The 20,710-nt window shown below is 44.4% G+C and overlaps 1 protein-coding gene across 2 annotated transcripts; it reads left to right on the forward strand.

Moving 5' to 3' along the window:
• Positions 1 to 1,819: 1,819 nt before the first annotated feature.
• ALKAL1 (ALK and LTK ligand 1) lies at positions 1,820 to 19,891 on the forward strand. Of its 2 annotated transcripts, XR_013824579.1 has the most exons (7): positions 1,820 to 2,772; positions 10,799 to 10,852; positions 12,304 to 12,384; positions 13,869 to 13,944; positions 15,785 to 15,919; positions 16,680 to 16,807; positions 19,866 to 19,891. XR_013824579.1 is itself a non-coding variant. In XM_079901706.1 (5 exons), exons 1-4 carry the CDS (start codon positions 2,607 to 2,609, stop codon positions 13,931 to 13,933), a joined length of 366 nt encoding a protein of 121 aa, XP_079757832.1. In that variant the 5' UTR covers positions 1,820 to 2,606; the 3' UTR covers positions 13,934 to 13,944; positions 15,785 to 16,245. The 2 variants fall into 2 exon arrangements, 1 of the variants encoding a protein (XP_079757832.1); XM_079901706.1 differs by lacking the exons at positions 16,680 to 16,807; positions 19,866 to 19,891 and having other exon boundaries at positions 15,785 to 16,245.
• Positions 19,892 to 20,710: the final 819 nt, after the last annotated feature.

Below are 20,710 nucleotides of genomic sequence, written 5' to 3' on the forward strand. Positions count from 1 at the left end.
AAATAAAAGGGATACAAATCAGAAAAGAAGTAAAGCTGTCACTGTTTGCAGATGACATGATACTATACATAGATGCTACCAGAAAACTACTAGAGCTAATCAATGAATTTGGTAAATTTGCAGGATTCAAAATTAATGCACAGAAATCTCTTGCATTCCTATACACTAATGATGAAAAATCTGAAAGAGAAATTAAGGAGACACTCCCATTTACCATTGCAACATAAAGATTAAAATACCTAGGAATAATCCTACCTAAGGAGACAAAAGACCTGTATGCAGAAAACTATAAGGCACTGATGAAATAATTAAAGATGATACAAACAGATGGAGAGACATACCATGTTCTTGGTTGGAAGAATAAACATTGTGAAAATGACTATACTACCCAAAGCAGTCTACAGATTCAATGCAATGCCTACCAAAATACCAATGGCATTTTTCACAGAACTAGAACCAAAAAATTTCACAATTTGTATGGAAACACAACAGACCCTGAATAGCCAAAGCAATCTTGAGAAAGAAAAATGGAGCTGGAGGAATCAGGCTCCCTGACTTCAGACTATACTACAAAGCTACAGTAATCAAGACAGTATGGTACTGGCACAAAAACAGAAATATAGATCAGTGAAACAGGGTAGAAAGCCCAGAGATAAACCCACGCACATATGGTCACCTTATCTTTGATAAAGGAGGGAAGAATATACAATGGAGAAAAGACAGCCTCTTCAATAAGTGGTGCTGGGAAAAGTAGACAGCTACATGTAAAAGAATGAAATTAGAACAAGCCCTAACACCATACACCAAAATAAACTCAAAATGGATTAAAGACCTAAATGTAAGGCCAGACACTATAAAACTCTTAGAGGAAAACATAGGCAGAACACTCTATGACGTAAATCACAGCAAGATCCCTTTTGACCCACCTCCTAGAGAAATGGAAATAAAAACAAACATGAACAAATGGGACCTAATGAAACTTCAAAGCTTTTTCACAGCAAAGGAAACCATAAACAAGACGAAAAGACAACCCTCAGAATGGGAGAAAATATTTTTCAACGAATCAGTGGACAAAGGATTAATCTCCAAAATATATAAACATTTCATGCAGCTCAACATTAAAAAAACAAACAACCCAGTCCATAAATGGGCAGAAGACCTAAATAGACATTTCTCCAAAGAAGACATACAGAAAGAAAGAAAGGAAGGAAGGAAGGAAGGAAGGAAGAAAAAGAAAAAAGCTCTGCACAGCAAAGGAAACCATCCAAAAAACTGAAAAGGCAAGCCACTAAATGGGAGAAAATATTTGCAAACTATCTATCTGTTAAGGGGTTAATATCCAAAATATATTAAAAATACACACAAGTCAAGACCAAAAAACCCCCTAAACAACCTGATTAAAAAATGGGCAGGGGAACTGAATAGACATTTTCCCGAAGGAGGCACACAAGTGGCCAACAGATACATGAAAAGATGCTCAGTGTCACTAACCATCTGGGAAATGCAAATCAAAACCGCAGTGAGATATCATCTCACACTTGTTCGTATGGCTGTGATCAAAAAGACAAAAAATAGTTAAGCATTGGTGAGCACGCAGAGAAAGGGGAATCCTTGTGCACTGTCAGTTCCCAGTTGGTTCAAAATTAGTGCAGCCACCATGGAAAATAGAACTACCATATGATCCCGCAGCCTCGCTTCTGGGTTTATAGCCAAAGGAACTGAAACCGTATCTCAAAGAGATTTGTGCACTCCCATATTCATGACAGCATTACTTACAATAGCCAAGGAACGGAACCTCCTAAGTGTCGGTCAACAACAGATGAATGGATAAAGAAGACGTCACATACACACACACTGGAACACTACTCAGCCATGAGAAAGAAGGAAATCCTGCCGTTTGTGACAACTTGGATGAACCTGGAGGGCATTATGCTAAGTGGAATAAGCCAGACAGGACAAATACCGCATGATATCACTTACATATGGAATTTTTTAAAAGTCAAATTGATAGAAACAGAGTAGAAAAGTGGTCGACTGGGCTGGGGAAACAGAGAGGCTAGTAAAAGGACAGACTTTCAGCCATAAGATGATATGGTCTGAGGGTGTTTTTCCCTGACGGATAGTTGATGGGGAGTCCCTGCCCCACGGTCGTTTCTATATCCTTCTTCCGCCACCTCCGAGCTGGGGGCGGGGCGAGGGGCTGGGGGCGGGGCTCGAGCTCAGGGGACCCGCACCTTCCCTCCCAGCTGCTTCGTCTCCGCCGCGGCGCGCCGCTACCGCGCCGCTCCCTTCGGTCCCGACCGCGAAGTTGGTTGTCTCGATCCCCGTGGGCTGGACGGGGCGGCGGACAGAGCGGGCCTTGCGCGGGGAGCCCGGACACCCACAGAGCCGAGGCGGGGCCGTCGGGGAGGCCGCGCGGACCTGTGAGCATCTGCGCGCTGGGCCTCGCCCAGGTCCCCGGGGCAGCCGCGCGTCCCCGCCCGTGTCCTCGTCCTGCGTCCCTCCCCGAGGCGCGCAGGTGTCGCCCGCCGTCCGTCTTCGGGGCGCGGACCCTCCGCCTCCGCCCGAGACCCGCCTGATCTCCCTCCGGCCGCTCCCGCGCGCCCATGCGACCGGCGAGGCTAAGCGCCCGGCCGCCCGCGCTGCTGCTGCTGGCGCTGGTCCTGTCGCCGTGCGGGACCCAGGGGAGGCCCGGGGGCCGCAGGGGCGCGCGCGTCGCGGGCGAGGAGCCGAAGCCCTGGCTGTCCCTCCCCGCGGCCTCCCGGAGCGCAGGTAAGGAGCCCCGCGCCCGCGGCCCCGTGCGCCGAGCCCAGGGCGGGAGGACTCGTGCGGCCCGGAGAGGCGCGCGCTCGGGGCGGCCTGGCTCGCGCACCGCGGGAACAGGCCGGCAGCGCTCGCCGCCGACGGCGGGCTCTCGGGGAAAGAGGCAATGAGCTGGTGAGACGTACCGCGGCCGAGACGTTAAGTATCCAGAAACCCATCTTGCGGAGGAACCGGCTCAATGCGCCTCTTCCCCGTGAGAGAGGCCGGGTCTCGGAAGCGGGGGCCCGGAGCCCGAGGACATGCGCTTCAGTCCCAGCGGCCGAGGCGGGGCGGACAGATTAGCACCTGGCGGCGCCTCTTTCCGGTCCAGCCCGGGTTTGGGGATTGGGCCAGGGCCCTGGCGTCGCGTGCCGGGACGCCCCTTTGCGCCCCCCTGGAGCTGGCGCAGGGCCTGGGTAGCTGAGCAGGCTCCACCCGCCGCCGCGGCTCCCGGATCAGCTCTGCGCGCCCAGGTTCCTGGCGCTTCGCTGCCCAACGGCCCAACGAGTGGTGGGGATGAGAAAAGGGATTGAAAGTAGCCGACACGAGGAGTCCTGAGACACCCCAAGGCGGCGAGGACGGCGGCCGAACGAGGAGTAAACGTGAGAAGCCCGGGGCGAAGCGGCCCGACGGGGCGGCGGGGCTGCGGCTCGCTTAGGGCAGGAAGGCCGGGGCGGGGCAGGAGGAGGGAGCCGCTCAGACGCGCCTCTGCTGGGAGCCCGCGCACCTGCGGAGCGAGGACGCGCTGGCCGCCCAGCCCGGCAGCGGTAGGCGCCCCTCCCCGGGGGCCGCCCCCCGGCACCCGCTGGCTGAGAGGTCGCAGCCCACAGCAGCCTTGCTGTCGTCTCCTCGCTCTTCTGCCTCTTACTTCACTTTGAACAAAGCAGAGAGGGGTTCTTAGGACCGTTTTTCTTTCATGATAGTTATGATATAAATATATACACATTCACTGCACAAATTTTCATCCAGTACTTGCTGCGTGCCAGTCACCATGCAGAGGCCGAGGCCACCCAGGGGAGCAGGCAGTCAGGTGTCTGCGCTCTGACGGCACGTTCTAGGTGGGGAGGCGGGGAGGCTGGCGCACAGGTAGACCCAAAGAGGAGGCCAGTGACGGGCTGAAGGGGAGGCAGGGGATGGAGAAGGTCCAGGAAGCTGAGACAGGAGGACCCAGGACCTCGTCCAGGGCTGGGCAGGGCTTTCCAGCGACGTGGGGACACACAGGGCTTTCCCGGAGGGGAGCTGGGCGGGACGGTGACCACCGCAGTGATGCAGTGACGGCACCACACCCTTCGCATCCTGGGACTTGCAACTTCTTGGCCCCAACGTTTATCTCAGAATGGAATGTCACTTTGGAAAGTAAAAGAGTGGAAGAAAGTCTCCAACTACAGGAACATTTGTGGTAACATTAATTCAGACCTGTGTCATTGAAGTTTAACAGATCTTTTCTCTGTAAAAGGCTGAAGCCTTACTGAAGTGAGTTTCTAGGGAGAAAGACTTTTATTTTATTAAAATAAAACTTTTATTTTATTAAAAGTTACAATGTAAGTGGCAACAATCCGAAGTTTTAAAAAACAACACAGGGGCTTCCCTGGTGGCGCAGTGGTTGAGAGTCCGTCTGCCGATGCAGGGGACACGGGTTCGTGCCCCGGTCCGGGAGGATCCCACATGCTGCGGAGTGGCTGGGCCCGTGAGCCATGGCTGCTGAGCCTGCGCGTCCGGAGCCTGTGCTCCGCAACGGGAGAGGCCACAACAGTGAGAGGCCCGCGTACCGCAAAAGAAAAAAACAAAAAAAACCAACACAGCCCAGCAGAACGTGATCTGTGCACCACATCGGTTGCTTTCTCCAGCTGTTTGTGATGTAGTCTTTGGATGACGTGAGGAGGAAGGGTGACTCTTTACATCCGTACTGAGTCTGTGAAAGTGAAGGGGACACTCGGACATGGGTCAGGGACCAACAAGGACGTGAGCTGGCCCTATCCAGGTGGTCCTCACAGGCACACTCGGGTGTGGCGGGGTTCACAGCTCATTCAGGAGGAAACATCTCCCAGGCTCTGGAGGCTAAAGACTGTCATCCCTGCCAGGTACCTCGGGAATTCTGACCCCGTGATTCTGCGACATAGTAAACACCATCACCTGGGACTTCGCATGCGCTCTGGGCTCTGAAACCCTTGCTGCACCTGCGGCTGCGGTGCCTCCCTTTTCTGTAGGTCAACGGCTTCCCTAAATACTCCCGTGAGGCTCGAGGTGCAGGGATCGGTCCACGTAGGGGAAGCAGTAAGTGCGGAAGCCTCGGGTGAGAGGGTGACCAGCGAGGATGCCGTTAGAATTGGAGGGGGGCACTGGGAAGGAGGAGATGCGAGAGGCAGGTACCCATCACCCTCAGGATTCACCATCCCCGGCCCCCCTTCCTCCCCGCCCCATGCGTTGTTCACGCATCACCCATCCATCAGTTCATCTAGCCACTCACAGCACACACCTGACGTGCTCTGATGGACGTGGGAATACGAAGTTAACCAACATTATTGACTCGTGCTGAAGGAGCTCAGGTTAATGACCAAACCCCACTCTCCATGTCTCTGCAATCTGATCCTTCCTCTTTATCGTCCTGCCCATCGCCCTGGTTCAAGCCTCAGGACAATGTCATACTGTCTCCCTAACTCGGGTGGCGCCCCCTGCTGGGTTGCCTCATTGGGCTAAGCATGGAAAGTGTGTGTTTTCATAACCTGTATCCCTTCTCCCCTCTGTTGTCTGACCATCACACCAGCAGAATGGAGCAAAGAATCGTTCCCAGAACTCTGCAAAAGAAAGGGAGCGCTGCGGTACTCGTCACTGAGATGAAAACAGAGTCAGATGTCTGAGAAGTGGCAGCGGTGGGGCTAGAGAGGGGGGTTGGAGGAATTTGGGACAGAGAAGGAATTGGTGTGAAATTCGGGAGATGGAAGTATGAGGGGGACTTTTAGAAAGTTTTGATGGAAAAGCTTTGCCTTTTCAAGAGCTGTCACTGAACATTTACATTCTTCTGCAGGCTTCATGGAATCAGATCTGTGTTGCTGGGTTGTTTTGGGTTTGTTTGTTTTTAATGTGAAACCTTGCTGTCATGAGGCTTAAGGCAGGAATGTGAAGACCATTTTGGAGAGGTTCTTACAAACAATTACAAATGAATATTCTTTTTTTGAGATTAATACATCATTTTAATTGTATTTTTTAATTTTTTTAATTTTTTTAATTTTTTTTGCGGTATGCGGGCCTCTCACTGTCGTGGCCTCTCCCGTTGCGGAGCACAGGCTCCGGACGCGCAGGCTCAGCGGCCAGGGCTCACGGGCCCAGCCGCTCCGCGGCATGTGGGGTCTTCCTGGACCGGGTCACGAACCCGTGTCCCCTGCATCGGCAGGCGGACTCTCAACCACTGCGCCACCAGGGAAGCCCTTAATTGTAATTTAAAATATAAAATACATACTACTTAGGTTGATCTTATCCTAAGTGCTGAAAAGTAGGTGCTTTAAGTGTCTTTTTTAAAAAATTTTTTAAAATTTTATGTTGGACTATAGTTGATTTACAATGTTGTGTTAATTTCAGTACAAATGAATATTCTTAGTAGAGCCAGGCTGTTTCCTCCCCAGTCACAGATCTGCAGTGGCTTCTCTGGATTTTCCAAGAAAGCCCTAACTTCTCTTGAAGGCAGGACATTTAACTCCCCTGTGACCTGCCCCATCTTCCCTTCTGTGGTTCTCCCAGGGTGCGGGTCGCATGGGCGGGGCCTGCCCCTTGCAGATGCCGTAGCCGCTGTCTGTGCTATTCCGCCAGCTCCTGGAACGCGCTTCTGTCATCTCTGCCTGTCACAATTCACCTCTCCTTCCAGGCCCTCTTCCTTCATGATGTCTTTGTAGCTATTTCCGTGTGGAAAAAAAAAATCTAAATCCTAAATTCTTTGTAATCTTATCAGTGAAATATTACAGATACTGTACATTCCAAAAATATATTTTGGCAAGTATTGTGGTACAATTTTAAATAATTTGAACACTAGGTATATTAAAAATCAGGGTGCCCATACGTACCACACATGTGTTTCTTTGCTCCGTCAACTGCATGGGCCTGGAAACAACCATACCCCAGTAGCAACAAGCACACCTGGTACCCAGACTTTGGTTTCCTCTTTGTTGCCCTCGACGCAGCTTGTGGGATCTTAGTTCCCCGACCAGGGATTGACCCCAGGCCCTGGGCAGGAAAAGTACCGAGTCCTAACTACTGGACCGCCAGGGAAGTCCCAGACTTCGGTTTCTAATACCATCCTCTATAAGAGGAACCAGGGCTCCTTGGAGAAACGACTGATACTAACACCGAGACAGGAAATTATTCAGGAGGAGCCTGGAGCATCCTGTAGTGCCCGAAAGTAAAGAAGTGATAAAAATTCAAAACACCACCAACAAAACCCCGCATGATGACATAATTTTACTGGAAAGAATTCTGTGTCTTGTCTTCTAATAATCCCAGACTGCAAATACATTAGTAATAATATTATAAAGTAATAATAATTCAACAGTAATTCACTGTTGAATGTTCAAGAAGTTTTGTATCTTGTTTGGAACATTTAGATTACTGCTTTCAAACTTGAATGTGCAAATAAATCTCCTAGGAGTTCTTGTGAAAGTGACTCTATAGGTCTGGGCCTGAAATTCTATATTTCTTACAAGCTCCCAGAAGACCCATGGAACAGAGTTATTAATAAACATGAATTTTTTCAAACACTTATATTTTCCCTCAGTGATTCTCTCAGCACTGATGTAATAAATCTAGTTCTTATTTTTGAAAGTAGAATTGTTTTTATATATTTAGAAAGAGAATAATCATGCCAGCTCCTTAACTAAAGGAAATGATAACTCAGGGAACTATATAACAAACATTTCAATTCAAGTACATGAAAAATGCTAGATTAAAACATAAAGTAATGCCCTTCAGTACTTCCAGAGGTACTAAGGATCCACTAACATGGCTTTGTAAAGAATCGATCATGGCACAGTAAATTACCTCTATGGTAAGACATTAAGTTATACGCAAGTAAAAGCAAACACTAAACATTTTCTGTTATTTTCTAGTTGTTCTGTATTATGATTTTTTTATTATTTTCTATTATTTCACATGATCTCTGCTTATCAAGGGATAACATTGCCAACATTGCCAACATTATATACATAATATGCAAGTCTGTTCCTTTAAAAATATATGATTGTAAACTTAAAATTGTTGAGGGTGGCAGATGGTAACTGTTTTGGTTAAATGAAAACTAGAAATTTTCATAAATTGGATGAATGAGATGATAGGTTATTCAAGTTGTTCCAGGATAATCATCAAGCATTACCTAGGGATCCTTTTATTTATTTATTTTAACTATTTATTTATTTATGGCTGTGTTGGGTCTTCGTTGCCGTGCGCGGGCTTCTCATTGCGGTGGCTTCTCTTGTTGCGGAGCACGGGCTGTAGACACGCGGGCTTCAGTAGTTGCAGCACGCAGGCTCTAGAGCGCAGGCTCAGTAGCTGTGGCGCACGGACTTAGTTGCTCCGCGGCATGTGGGATCTTCCCGGACCAGGGCTCGAACCCGTGTCCCCTGCATTAGCAGGCGGATTCTTAACCACTTCACCACCAGGGAAATCCTGGGATCCTTTTATTTTTAATCCACCTGTACATGTAATCTCCCATACCGTTGTCCTTAGATACCAGAGGGGTGAAACCTACATTCTATTCTTGTGCCGTCCAGCATGGTAGCCACTGGGTACCTATGAGTACTGAACACTTGCAGTGTGGCTGGTCCAAATTGAGGTGTGCTGTGAGTGTAAAGTACACCTTGGGTTTTGAAAACTTAGTATAAAAAATGTAGACTATCTCACTAGTAATTTAAAAATATTGATTACATATTGAAAGGATAATATTTTGGATATAATGGGTTAAATAAAGTATTAATTTTAATTTAATTAAAATTAATTTTAATTTTTCAACTTTTTTTTTACTTTTTAAAATGTGGCTACTAAAAATTTTAAATTACATATGTGGCTCCCATTTCTGTAATGGAAGCTGATTGTTAAGAATGTTTTCCCTCAGAGCTCAATCATCTAATTTTGTTGTTGGGGGTAGTTTTCTCATATTCAGTCCTTCATTTAATATTTTGTTGATTGAAAGTTATCACCAGGGCATCTAATCCCTAAATACAGATTCATTTTCAATTAACTAGTTGCTTATTGAAAAATGAAAACAGATTTACGTTGAAAAAAGTTAAAGTTGGACTTCCCTGGTGGTTCAGTGGTTAAAAATCCTCCTGCCAATGCAGGGGACATGGGTTGGAGCCCTGGTCCGGGAAGATCCCACATGCTGCAGAGCAACAAAGCCCATGCGCTACAACTACTGAGCCTGCGTTCTAGAGCCTGCGAGCTGCAACTACTGAGCCCACATGCCACAACTACTGAGCCTGCGCTCTAGAGCCCATGCTCTGCAACAAGAGAAGCCACTGCACTGAGAAGCCCGTGCACCACAACGAAGAGTAGCCCCTGCTTGCCACAGCTAGAGAAAGCCCGTGTGCAGCAACGAAGACCCAACGCAGCCAAAAATAATAAAAAAATAAATTAATTTTTAAAAATGTTAATGAAAAGAGTATGCACTGAAAAATCTCTCTTCCCTCCCACCCCCAGAATCCTTGTCGCTGTTGCCTCTCTGCAGACAATCACCATTTTAGCTGAATGCAAATAGGATGCTACAGCAGGCACTGGCAACCTTTCTCTATTTCAAACATTTTCAAAATATTTGAGGCTCGGTGAGCCATACAATCTCTGCAACAATGTCTTGCCCCTGCATCGTAGCACGAAAGCAGGCGTAGGCCACACGTAAGTAATGAGCATGGCTGTGGTCCAATAAAACTTTACTTACAGTAGCAGGCGTGGGGCAGGAGGAGTCCTGAGGGCAGTTTGCTAACCCCTCCACAGGCCAGCGCTGTTCCACACACGCACGATGACGTCTCTGTAAACCTTTTATCTCATCTCTGCATCTACTCTCGCCCCTCCGTACCAGGCATGATGATCTTTAAAAATGAAGCTTGATGGTATCACTCCCTTGCCTAAAAATCCTTCCCTTCTCCTCACCCTTAGACAAAGTTTATAAAGGATGGTGAGTATCCTCACCTCACCTCTCCCCGTCACCCTGGCCAGGGCTGGACATACAGACTTGGAATCAGCTGCGTGAACAACCACAAGCTCATGTGTTTAGTGCTCGTCATTATAGTCTACTTGTAAGGATATTAAAACTTTTTTATTGAGGCAAAACTGACGTACAACATTACCTTGGTTTCAGGCGTACAACATAATGATTCGATGTTTGTATACGTTGTAAAATGATCACCACGAGAAGTCTGGTTACCATCCGTCACCGTACAGTTAACTTTCAGGGTTTACTCTTGGCAACCTTCTAACGTGCTCTACAGTATTACTGACTATATCCTCATGCTGTCCATCGCACCCCCATGACTTATTTATTTTATAACCAGAGGTCGGTACCTCTTGACCTCCTTCGTCACCTATTCTGTTTCCTCCCCAATGCCCCTCCCCTCTGGCAACTACTGTTCTGTTCTCTGTTTCTGTGAACCTAGTTTTGTTTGCTCATTTGTTTTGTTTTTTAGATTCCACGTGGAAGTGGAATCATATAGTATTTGTCTTTCCTGTCTGATTTATTTCACTTAACGTAATTCCCTCTAGGTCCATCCACGTTGTCACAAATGGCAGGGTATCATTCTTTCTTATGGCTGAGTGCTATTCTGTTGTATACATATATACCACATTCATTCATCCATCAGTGAACAGTGAACAAGCACTTAGGTTGCTTCCGTATCCTGGCTGTTGTAAATAATGCTGCAGTGAACACGGGGGTGCAGGTATCCTTCTGAGTTAGTGTTTATAAGGAGATTTTTTAATGATGGAAATGCATTCAAGAAATTCTAAAGGTTTTTTTTCTTTTCAGAAATATTCCCAAGAGATTTGAACTTAAAAGACAAATTCATAAAGCATTTCACAGGTAGGCGTGAACTTTATCAGCGATTCAATTAAAAAGATTGTAGCATATTACTCCATGAGGCATTGAGGGCATGAAAATAAATGTCTGTTAGAGGCTCACAGTCCTGTCAGGGAGGTAGGCAAATGCTACTAGCTTGTTTTGATGGTGATGGGAACCAGATCTGGGTGAATGATAGAAGTGTAAACAGAATTTTAGGGAGACACAGGAAGTGGACAGTTTTGCCAAGAACTACCAGAAAAGGCTGTCGTGGACACAATATATAAGCTGGGCTCTAAGGATGAATAGGGTTTTCCCGGATGAGAGAGGCATCCTGGTCAGAAGCAATCCTTTGGACACATGGTGTGGTTTGGGGCAGGACCGGGCGGCCAGTTTAGGCAAGGGTGTGTGTGGCCACTGGGCAGAGTGTGGCTGGAAGGCGGGTGGAGTTGTACTGTGATGAGTCCTCCGTGGTGTGCTAGGGATTTAGCTGTGCTCCCGGTCGGCGACACAGAGGAAGTGTTTCTCACAGGGCAGAGCAGATTCCCTTCATGTGTCACATGGTGAGCACTGGTGGCTTTCTCTCCCACGACACTCCTTGGTTCTTCGGATCAACTTGGGGAATCATTGCAATCATCCTGTGCCCCATGTTCTAGCAAATCACTTAATTCGAAGCGTGCACCCTGACCTTTACTCTGTGCCTAGTCATTCCCCCGCCTTTCCCTGTTTTACATCTCAGGCCAATAAGCTGGCAAAGATGTGGGTTCCCCCTTGACCAAAGCCCAGGGCCACCTTGTTAATTAACTTTGGAACGAGGTCGTGAAGACCCTCCTGAGGCACGGAGAAGTGTAAGAAATTTCCTGATGTTTCTAGAACCCTGGTAGTGGCACCGTGGGCTCCCCTACTTCTACCACTTCCATAAAAAGCAGACTCCAGATGTAGGGATGAATTTTGGTGAGGACTGTCTTGGGTTTGTGGGGAAAATAAGGGAAGTCTCAAGACCCTGTCCACCTTCCAGTGGTCCTTGACACAAATCACTCTAAGTAGAAAATGGAATAAATATCTCTGCATATAAACATTCACTCCTATTAAATAAAAAACTGAAGAACAGAAAGTGGAAACCCTGGATATTTATTTTTTATTCTTTCACATCCGCTTGCTTTGCTCTCTGCAGATTTTTTGTTTTTCTGTCTAGAGCTTTTCTCTCTTACTTATTCTGAGGAGTTCTCCTGAAATAGACTTATGTTCCATTATGTGAGATGTTGAGAATGTGGAGTGAATTTCGATTGTTTTTCACAGATTACACCTCACTGCCTGCCCCAGAGTCTGGGGGAGGAGACGTGCCCCCAGGCAAGGTCTTTTAAGGGCATGGAAAGGTGTAAACCAGTTATATTATCTCTATCCATAAAGTGCTGGCAGATTTGATTGGAAAACACACCTATGTGTATCGTAAGCATTCTTTTCCTGTCCAATAGGGCCGGTCACGTTTTCAGCCGAGTGTAGCAAACATTTCCACAGGCTCTACCACAACACCAGGGATTGCTCAATGCCAGCTTGTAAGTAACTTGGGTCATTTTTGTCCTTTTTAAAAAATCTTTATCCAACAGTAAATGCACGTGATTTTAAACTTCAGCTGTCTGTGAGTGGGAAATAATAGACTAAACATTGTATGACGTGCTGTTTACAACATTGACGGTGCTTAAATTTAAGGTGTGTGCGTTCTGTTGACACCGTGAGCAATGAAACCACATTCTAATTGGGACTATTTCAGACAGATCTGAAAATAGCCAGATTTCCTTAAGGACCACAATGTCTGTCAGGATTTATCATTTGATAAATTATAAACCTTTTATCATTTATCAAATTCCTTGGCATAAATAAGGCACTCTCTTATATAAATGGAAAAAAAAAAAGATGACCATGAAGTGTAAGTCAAAATTTCCCCCTAAGTTTTTTTTTTTAAACAAATTTTATTTATTTTATTTATTTATTTTTGGCTGTGTTGGGTCTTCGTTGCTGTGCGCAAGTTTTTTCTCTAGTTGCGGTGAGCGGGGGCCACTCTTCGTTGCGGTGCGCAAGCTTCTCATTGTGGTGGCTTCTCTTGTTGCGGAGCACACGCTCTAGGCACGTGGGCTTCAGTAATTGTGGCTCGTGGGCTCAGCAGTTGTGGTTCGAGGGCTCTAGAGCGCAGGATCAGCAGTTGTGGCGCACGGGCTTAGTTGTTCCACAGCATGTGGGATCTTCCTGGACCAGGGCTCAAACCCATGTCCCCTGCACTGGCAGGCGGACCCTCAACCACTGAGCCACCAGGGAAGCCCTCCCCCTAAGTTTTTACGAGTAGTTTCATATCGCATCATTTCTATGCTGAGTGATAGACTTTTCTGAATAACGGTAGCGTGCGTTTTAAAGGTTGTCTAAAGAATTCTTTGGGATTCTTAAGTTACTGAACTAAATAGCAATTCCAAACATTATATTTAAATGCTCCCCTTTAAACTGCCCAAATCATCATTAAGTGTGGTAACTCAGTTGGCTAATTTTAAATTCCTTTCTAAATCTAAACTTTCTTTTTAAAGAAAATGAACTTTAAACGTTTTGCATTTTTTTAAACTAAATTGGTCATCTTGAGGGATATTTAATTTTACTTGGGATGTTCAGTCAGAGTTGTTATGATTTTTTCAAAAACTGCTTGTGTTTGATGACTAGAGAAAATGAATCTTGTTGGCATCTAGGCAGAATGATAAGTGGTAGCACAGCATATGGTGGAGAAACTCTGGGCTTTGGAATGAAACTGCTTACTAGCTATGAGACTCTTAACATTTTGAGGCTGTTTTCTCATCTCTAAAGTGAAGATGACAGTAACATCTTAGCTGCTTATATCATCAGGAGAATCAATGAGAAAATCCGGGTTAAGTACTTGCTATATTAGATGTTTATTATATTATGGCTATCATTATTAAGAATTAGCGACAATAACTTAACATGGTTTTCCCCACATTTGTAGTAACCATATACACAATTTACTTTTAAATGTTTCTCCTAGATTACAAAAGATGTGCTAGATTGCTCAAAAGATTAGCAGTGAGTCCTCTGTGCTCACAGGCATAGAAGACCTACGTGTGAGTATGTATTTATTAATTTTTCTTATTCTGTTTAACAGCCTGACTCTCTTAAGAAATTTTCAACAATTTAAAAAGCCCAGGAAGCTGATCTTAGCACCACCAAATAAATTTAACCTGTGGATTTTCCACTTAGTGTTAAAGCTTGGTCTAAATGGTTTATTGAATTAATAAAAAAATGTCCTCAACAGTGATTGAATTAATAGAAACAGCTTTTGGGCAGCCTTACGAGTCCTCAGTGATTTTTTAAAATATTTCAACATTGGATGTTATGTCATTATTGTGCAGAAACCGTATGCATATACACATTAGATGAACCAAACTATTTAGAGGTCTACCTTTTTTTTAACTGGTCAAAGTATAATAAAAGTAGATATAATAAAAGTAGGGCCCTAAGATTTTGATTTACGCTCTATAGGCTATAATAAGAGAGGAAGTATTAGAAGAATAGAAGAAAAAGCAAACAATCAAACGTATAGTGAACATGTAAGCATTTTGCCAGAGTGAAATTAAGTCAGAATTTTCGTTCTGGCTAAATGACCTTTGGAACCCTAGGGCAATAAAGTATTTGTATGACCTAGATAAATCAAAAGGAAATTCTCACATTTCTTTACAAAAGTAGAGTCTATACAAAAGACTGAAAGGTGTTCATTTCTTTGCAAATATCTTTCTAATCAGTAGTTCTTTCTGGCGTAGCACAGAGTCAACATTTGGGGGGTGGGAGCGGGGAAGGGGGGTGTCGTCAGCGTTCCAGTACCCCGGACAAGTCCCTTTTAAAGTTCCTCAGCTTTCTAGGGTGGACATCAAAGTCTGGAGAACCTGTAGTCTGGAAGTATCTGTGAATATCTCGATCTGGCCAACGTAACTTAATTTATCCCAATAACTGCATGGGGATGTGATAGGCTCTGATAGGTTTGCTGTGACAATTACTGAGACAATTCTGGCCTATTGTTGATGTTGCTTTTCTTATTCTTATTGAAAAAGCAATTATAAATTAATAATAATAATTGGCACTCAATTCTGCATATTTAAATTTGCTGAACTAAAAATTTTCCCTTTTTTTTAGATTAAGAAAATCAGTTAGATCATTTCAGTGTTCAGTGGCAAGATATTCACATCAGTTACTCTCATCCCATCTCCAACCTTTTGAATAATGCAAAACAAGAATAAATGAAGAAAACTCATTAGGCTCTTGAAGTGACCTAAGTCAAGCCATGTTTAAAAAGAAAATCAATCACTCACTCAAGCCACGTTTATCTTGTTCTTTGTTTTGATATATTTTATCCGAATGAGTAAATGTACATAAAGTCCAAAAAGCAACCTCATAACTGGAAAACTTCTCAGAAAAACAAGTACTGTATTATAATTTAAAATATTTTATGCAAACTTACATGCTCCTGGGACAAGATGCATAGAGGACAGACCTGATAAACAGGCCCCTTTAAAACTGCAGAGTTTGGCGATTTAGTGAGTTTTTTTCTGGAGGAGTCATCTCTGATAGTATCTGTTTCCACGTATTTAACAAGGAATTCGAGTATTACAGATGGATACATTTTAGGAATATTTTTGAGTTATTTAGGTGATGTCAAGTTCACTTTTTGGCTTCTGCAGATATCTTAAAACTTTAACGGTGGAAGTCATCATTTAAACTTTCTAAAAGTACCGATCAATCCCCTCCACATACACATTAATCTACGTTCTCAGGATTTGACTGTAAATTAAAAGTCCACAGATTCTTTAAACAAAATAAAATAAAATATAACTCTATTAAAACTATGCATATGTTTAAATATGTTAAAAACCAGGTCATAAATGACATTTTTCTTCTTCCCTCCCACAGGTGTTTCTTAAGAATGTAAATCTAATTTGAAGGAAAAATAGTACCTGGAATCGTACTAACTGTAAAAAAGAGATAAACTTCTAATTTTATGGTGTATTAAGATGAGTAAAATAAGAGACTTCTCAGAAATAACTGGTGAGCTGTGTCCTAGCATAGGATGCGATCTTCCTTGGTTTATTTTGGTGTATATAGTAATTTGAAATTTTTTAATACAAAGTTTAATTCACATATTGCAAATAGAATATTAAAATTTATGCTATTCTACTTTATTTTTGCTATATATATTATTTTCTTGTATGGTTAACATTCCATAGATGTAGGAATTATATATTTAATTATGTAAATTATGTCTGAGCATGCCAAAGAGAAATGATATTTTCGATATGATTTTTTGTAACATGTTTGTTGAATAATCATGTACAAGGTCCCCTTTTATAATTCTAATTTAATAATATTTAATACATTTATTCAGAATTTGTTACTTTTATTTGCATTCATCTGAAACGTGAATTTTGTTCAAACTGAAATATGAAAAGTCTGTGTTTTCTTGAATTAAAGACATTTGTAGCAGAGCTCATACTATTGAAATAAGATTACCATATATGTATACATGTGTAAATATTCATTTTCTGAACTGATAGCTGAGATCCTGAGACCATTTATGTCTTTTTGAACTTGGAGCATATGGTATTGCTGCCTTAAATAAGAAAAAGTCCAAATGAACTTGGTGAGGAGAAGAATGTGTGGGCACCTGGGAGCTCTGTTTAGAAAATAACAACACGCCTGACGCATTTAATCAGTTTCATTTAAAAACAATGATGTAAAAATGAGAAACCTAAACAAAATAAGAGGAAACCCCACCCTTTTAGAGGTCCTCGTGCATGACCCCGTGCAGGCTAAGAACTGCCGACTTAACTGACTTGAGCCTGGAGATCTACGGATAGTGTGAGATGCAGAAAGGCCTCAGACAGCCCCGGGGAGCAGCCTCTGGAGGATGGAGATGCCGGTGATGCTATGGCCGTGGTGAGTTTGGGGGAAGAGGTCCAGGGTGGTGACTGGGGGGTGGACGGGGACGAGGCGTTCAGCCCAGGAGTCCGCGTGTAGTTAAAGACCGAGACCCCCGAGCCGCCGGCTGCACCGTCACCTGCCGTTAAGGTCAGAGAGAGGAAAGGACACCCCCCGATAGAACTGCAGTGGAGTCTTGTTAAGGGGACTTTTGAGTTCCTTAATTATCTGTCCCCAACCCAACCTAAAACCAGCCTCTCTCCCGACTTCTAACACTGCAGGTTAGCTTTGTTTCTTTCTGAACTTTCTATGCACAGAATCTCGTAGACCCTCCTGTTCTGTCTCGGCCTGCGTTTGCTCACCACTGCGTTTATGAGGTCTGTCCCTAGCACTGCACACCACTGTCATTATCACTTACAAAGTGATGCGCTTTGGCTGTCTTGGATGGGACATTTCCCCACTTGCTTCTCAGTTGTCTTTCATCTTTCGTCAATTGTCTTTATGGAGGTTATAAGCCAAAGTAACAGATATTTTTCAGGGAACAGATTGGCCCATAAACTTCTGCAGTAGCTGTAAGGAAGCGGTGTGGAGTGGGGGTTTAAAAACGTGGCTCGTGACGTTCGGTCTTGAATTCTGCCATGGCAGCAGGTAGTCCTGGGTAGCTCTTTATCCTCTTTGGACCCTGGGTTTCCAGTCTGCAAATGGAATGATAACCCTTAACTCATAACGCCTGCAAACCCTTTAGCCCACTGTTGGGCACACAAGAGCATACACAGGTGGGGGCTCTGATCATACAGCCTCAGACTCTATTTTAAAAAATCAGTTTATTTCTCTTCTAAAAAATGTAATCATGGCTATTCTGTTTAATTGGAATGGAGCTAGCTGTCTATTGAAAACTGAGCATAAATTAGTTGTGTGGTTTGCGTTTCATGGGTTGGAGAGAATTCAGCTGAAAATTTTTCTGCCCACTCCTGGATTTTCATGCCAAAACAGAAAGAAACAATCTCCAATTTTTGCAGCAAAATATTTCAAACAAATAAGTGCTAGTTTCTTTTATTTCATCAATATATTTGTGTATGTGTTCAAAATTATCTAGTTTCCTAATAACAGAAACAACATTTTTTATTTTTTATTATTTTTTTCTTTTTTCAAAGAAGATATTGGGGGTAGGAATTTATTAATTAATTTATTTATTTTTGCTGTGTTGGGTCCCCGTTTCTGTGCGAGGGCTTTCTCTAATTGTGGCAAGCTGAGGCCACTCTTCATCGTGGTGCGCGGGCCTCTCACTATCGCGGCCTCTCTCGTTGCGGAGCACAGGCTCCAGACGCGCAGGCTCAGTAGTTGTGGCTCACGGGCCTAGTTGCTCCGCAGCATGTGGGATCTTCCCAGACCAGGACTCGAACCCATGTCCCCTGCATTGGCAGGCAGACCCTCAACCACTGCGCCACCAGGGAAGCCCTATTTTTTAAAATGTTTATCTTATACTGGAGTATAGATGAATTACAATGCTGTGTGAGTTTCAGGTGTACGGCCAAGTGATTCAGTTATACATATACACATATTCATTCTTTTCCAGATTCTTTTCCCATATAGGTTATTACAGAGTACTGAGTAGAGTTCCCTGTGCTAGACAGTAGGTCCTTGTAGAAACAACAAGTTTTCGATTAAACAAAGAAAAGACCATTTATGGCAGGATACTAGGGTAACTCATGGGTTCCAACTTTGACCTTGAGACAGACAGGCATCCAGGGGCCCTGGCCCTTAACAGTAAGAATTTATGATTAAAAACGTTCTACTCCAATGAAGACATAGAAAAAAGAATTTATGGACCTGCCCTCGAGAAGACCGCCACTGGTGAGATTTAGCTTTTTAAAATGCTCAATTGCCACGTTTTTCCATTCAAATGTTAAAGTTTTTGATAAGGAGGACCTGACTAGCCCAGATCAGATCCTGTGCTGACATCAAAGAGTGAGCTTTTTTTTTTTAATCTTTTTTTCTTTATTTTTTTTAACATCTTTATTGGAGCATAATTGCTTTACAATGGTGTGTTAGTTTCTGCTTTATAGCAAAGTGGCTCAGCTATACATATACATATATCCCCATATCCCCTCCCTCTTGCGTCTCCCTCCCACCCTCCCTATCCCACCCCTCTAGGTGGTCACAAAGCACCGAGCTGATCTCCCTGTGCTGTGTGGCTGCTTCCCACTAGCTGTTTTACATTTGGTGTGTATATATGTCCATGCTACTCTGTCACTTCATCCCAGCTTACCCTTCCCCCTCCCCGTGTCCTCAAGTCCATTCTCTAGTAGGTCTGTGTCTTTATTCCCGTCTTGCCCCTAGGTTCTTCCTGACATTTTTTTTTTCCTTAGATTCCATATATATGTGTTAGCATACGGTATTTGTCCTTCTCTTTCTGACTTACGGAGTGAGCTTCTTTATGGGGAAAAACAGTCTGCTACTCACTGGCTGTGTTGCCTCCTAGTGGTTCCATATTTTCAACAGCCTGTCAAAGCTTCTCACTTCTGTGAAACATTGAACATCTCTTTAATCCGTTTGCTTGACTAAAAGCCAAGAAGAGAAGCTACAATAGGGTTGAGGAGGAAGGAGCTGAGTTCTGTTTATTCTGCTAATTCCGCTGCCCCACTGATTTATCACCAGTACGCAGAAGGGCCTTCAGTGATTCATGGAAAGTACTTGCTTTGCTGTAAAGAATTAGGCTCTACCTCCATCACTGTTTGGGCTTCTGTCATTTTATTAAAATAGCAGCCTCCAAAATTAGAATTTGAGTTCATCAGCTCCAAAGCACTTGTGGAATGACTTTAACTATGAAAATATCCATAAATTAAAGATGTTCTGAACCGGGTTCTAATGGAAACTATTTCATGTGTATGAGGGTGAAACACAGACAGTAACTATCTATTTTTGAATGTGGGTTGTGTGCAAAAGATTAGACTGAGCTGTTTCTCACGTTTATTTCATTCTTATAAAGTTAAATTGTGAGGTAGGGAGCATCAGTGTTCAGCCTTAATTTAGAGGCAGAGGACTGAAGCTTCAAGGTTTTTAATAACTCCCTCAGGTGTGTGTGGAGAACATGAAGCAGAGTGAAGACTTGGTCCCGGGTTCTCTGACTCTAAGTCTGATATTCTTTGGATGTTACCACATGACTCGTAGCGTCTGAGTGCTTCCCGTTGCGTCACACGAGCCCACTGGGTGTGTCGCCGTCCATGGAAGGGAGCTTGGGTCCTGGTGTCTGCAGGGCAGACCTGACAGGAAGAGGGGCTCAAGAATCAGCTTGGACAGAGAGGATGGGTTACATCAAAAGCCAAAGTCATGGACTTCCCTGGTGGCGCAGTGGCTAAGAATCCGCCTGCAAATGTAGGGGACACAGCTTCGAGCCCTGGTCCGGGAAGATCCCACCTGCCGCGACACAACTAAGCCCGTGCGCCACAACTACTGAGCCCACTCACTTAGAGCCCGTGCTTTGCGACAAGAGAAGCCACCGCAGTGAGAAGCCTGCGCACTGCAGCAAAGAGTAGCCCCAGCGCGCCGCAACTAGAGAAAGCCTGCGCTCAGCAACGAAGACCCAGTGCAGCCATAAATAAATAAATAATTTTTTTTTTAAAAAGACAAAGTCATCACCAGAAAAGGCAGAAGCGTGCACCCTTAAATGTGAGCCTAGGATACAGCAGAGACAGAAGCTTGGTGTCCAGGAAGTGCAGAGAGCAGAGATTTATGGGGCCTGTAGTTTAGACATTTAAGAGACAGTCTGTGAACAGGACTAGAGCAGATGTATTGGGTGCACAGGAGAGCACTGAGTGGGATCTCTTGCTCAGAGGAGCTCCGTGGAGCTGGTGTTTCCTTTCTTCCTATGTCCTGTAACTTGCCAAACTATACAGAACTAGGGCTTCTCTGGGGCTGTTT

This window comes from Stenella coeruleoalba (assembly GCF_951394435.1).
Source record: "Stenella coeruleoalba genome assembly, chromosome: 17".
Classification (NCBI taxonomy): Eukaryota; Metazoa; Chordata; class Mammalia; order Artiodactyla; family Delphinidae; genus Stenella; species Stenella coeruleoalba.

Coding starts and splice junctions, on each gene's coding strand:
- ALKAL1 (XM_079901706.1), top strand. CDS start 2,607: ATGCGACCGGCGAGGCTAAGCGCCCGGCCGCCCGCGCTGCTGCTGCTG. Junction 2,773..10,798: donor CGCGGCCTCCCGGAGCGCAG/GTAAGGAGCCCC, acceptor TTTTCTTTTCAG/AAATATTCCCAAGAGATTTG. Junction 10,853..12,303: donor ATTCATAAAGCATTTCACAG/GTAGGCGTGAAC, acceptor CCTGTCCAATAG/GGCCGGTCACGTTTTCAGCC.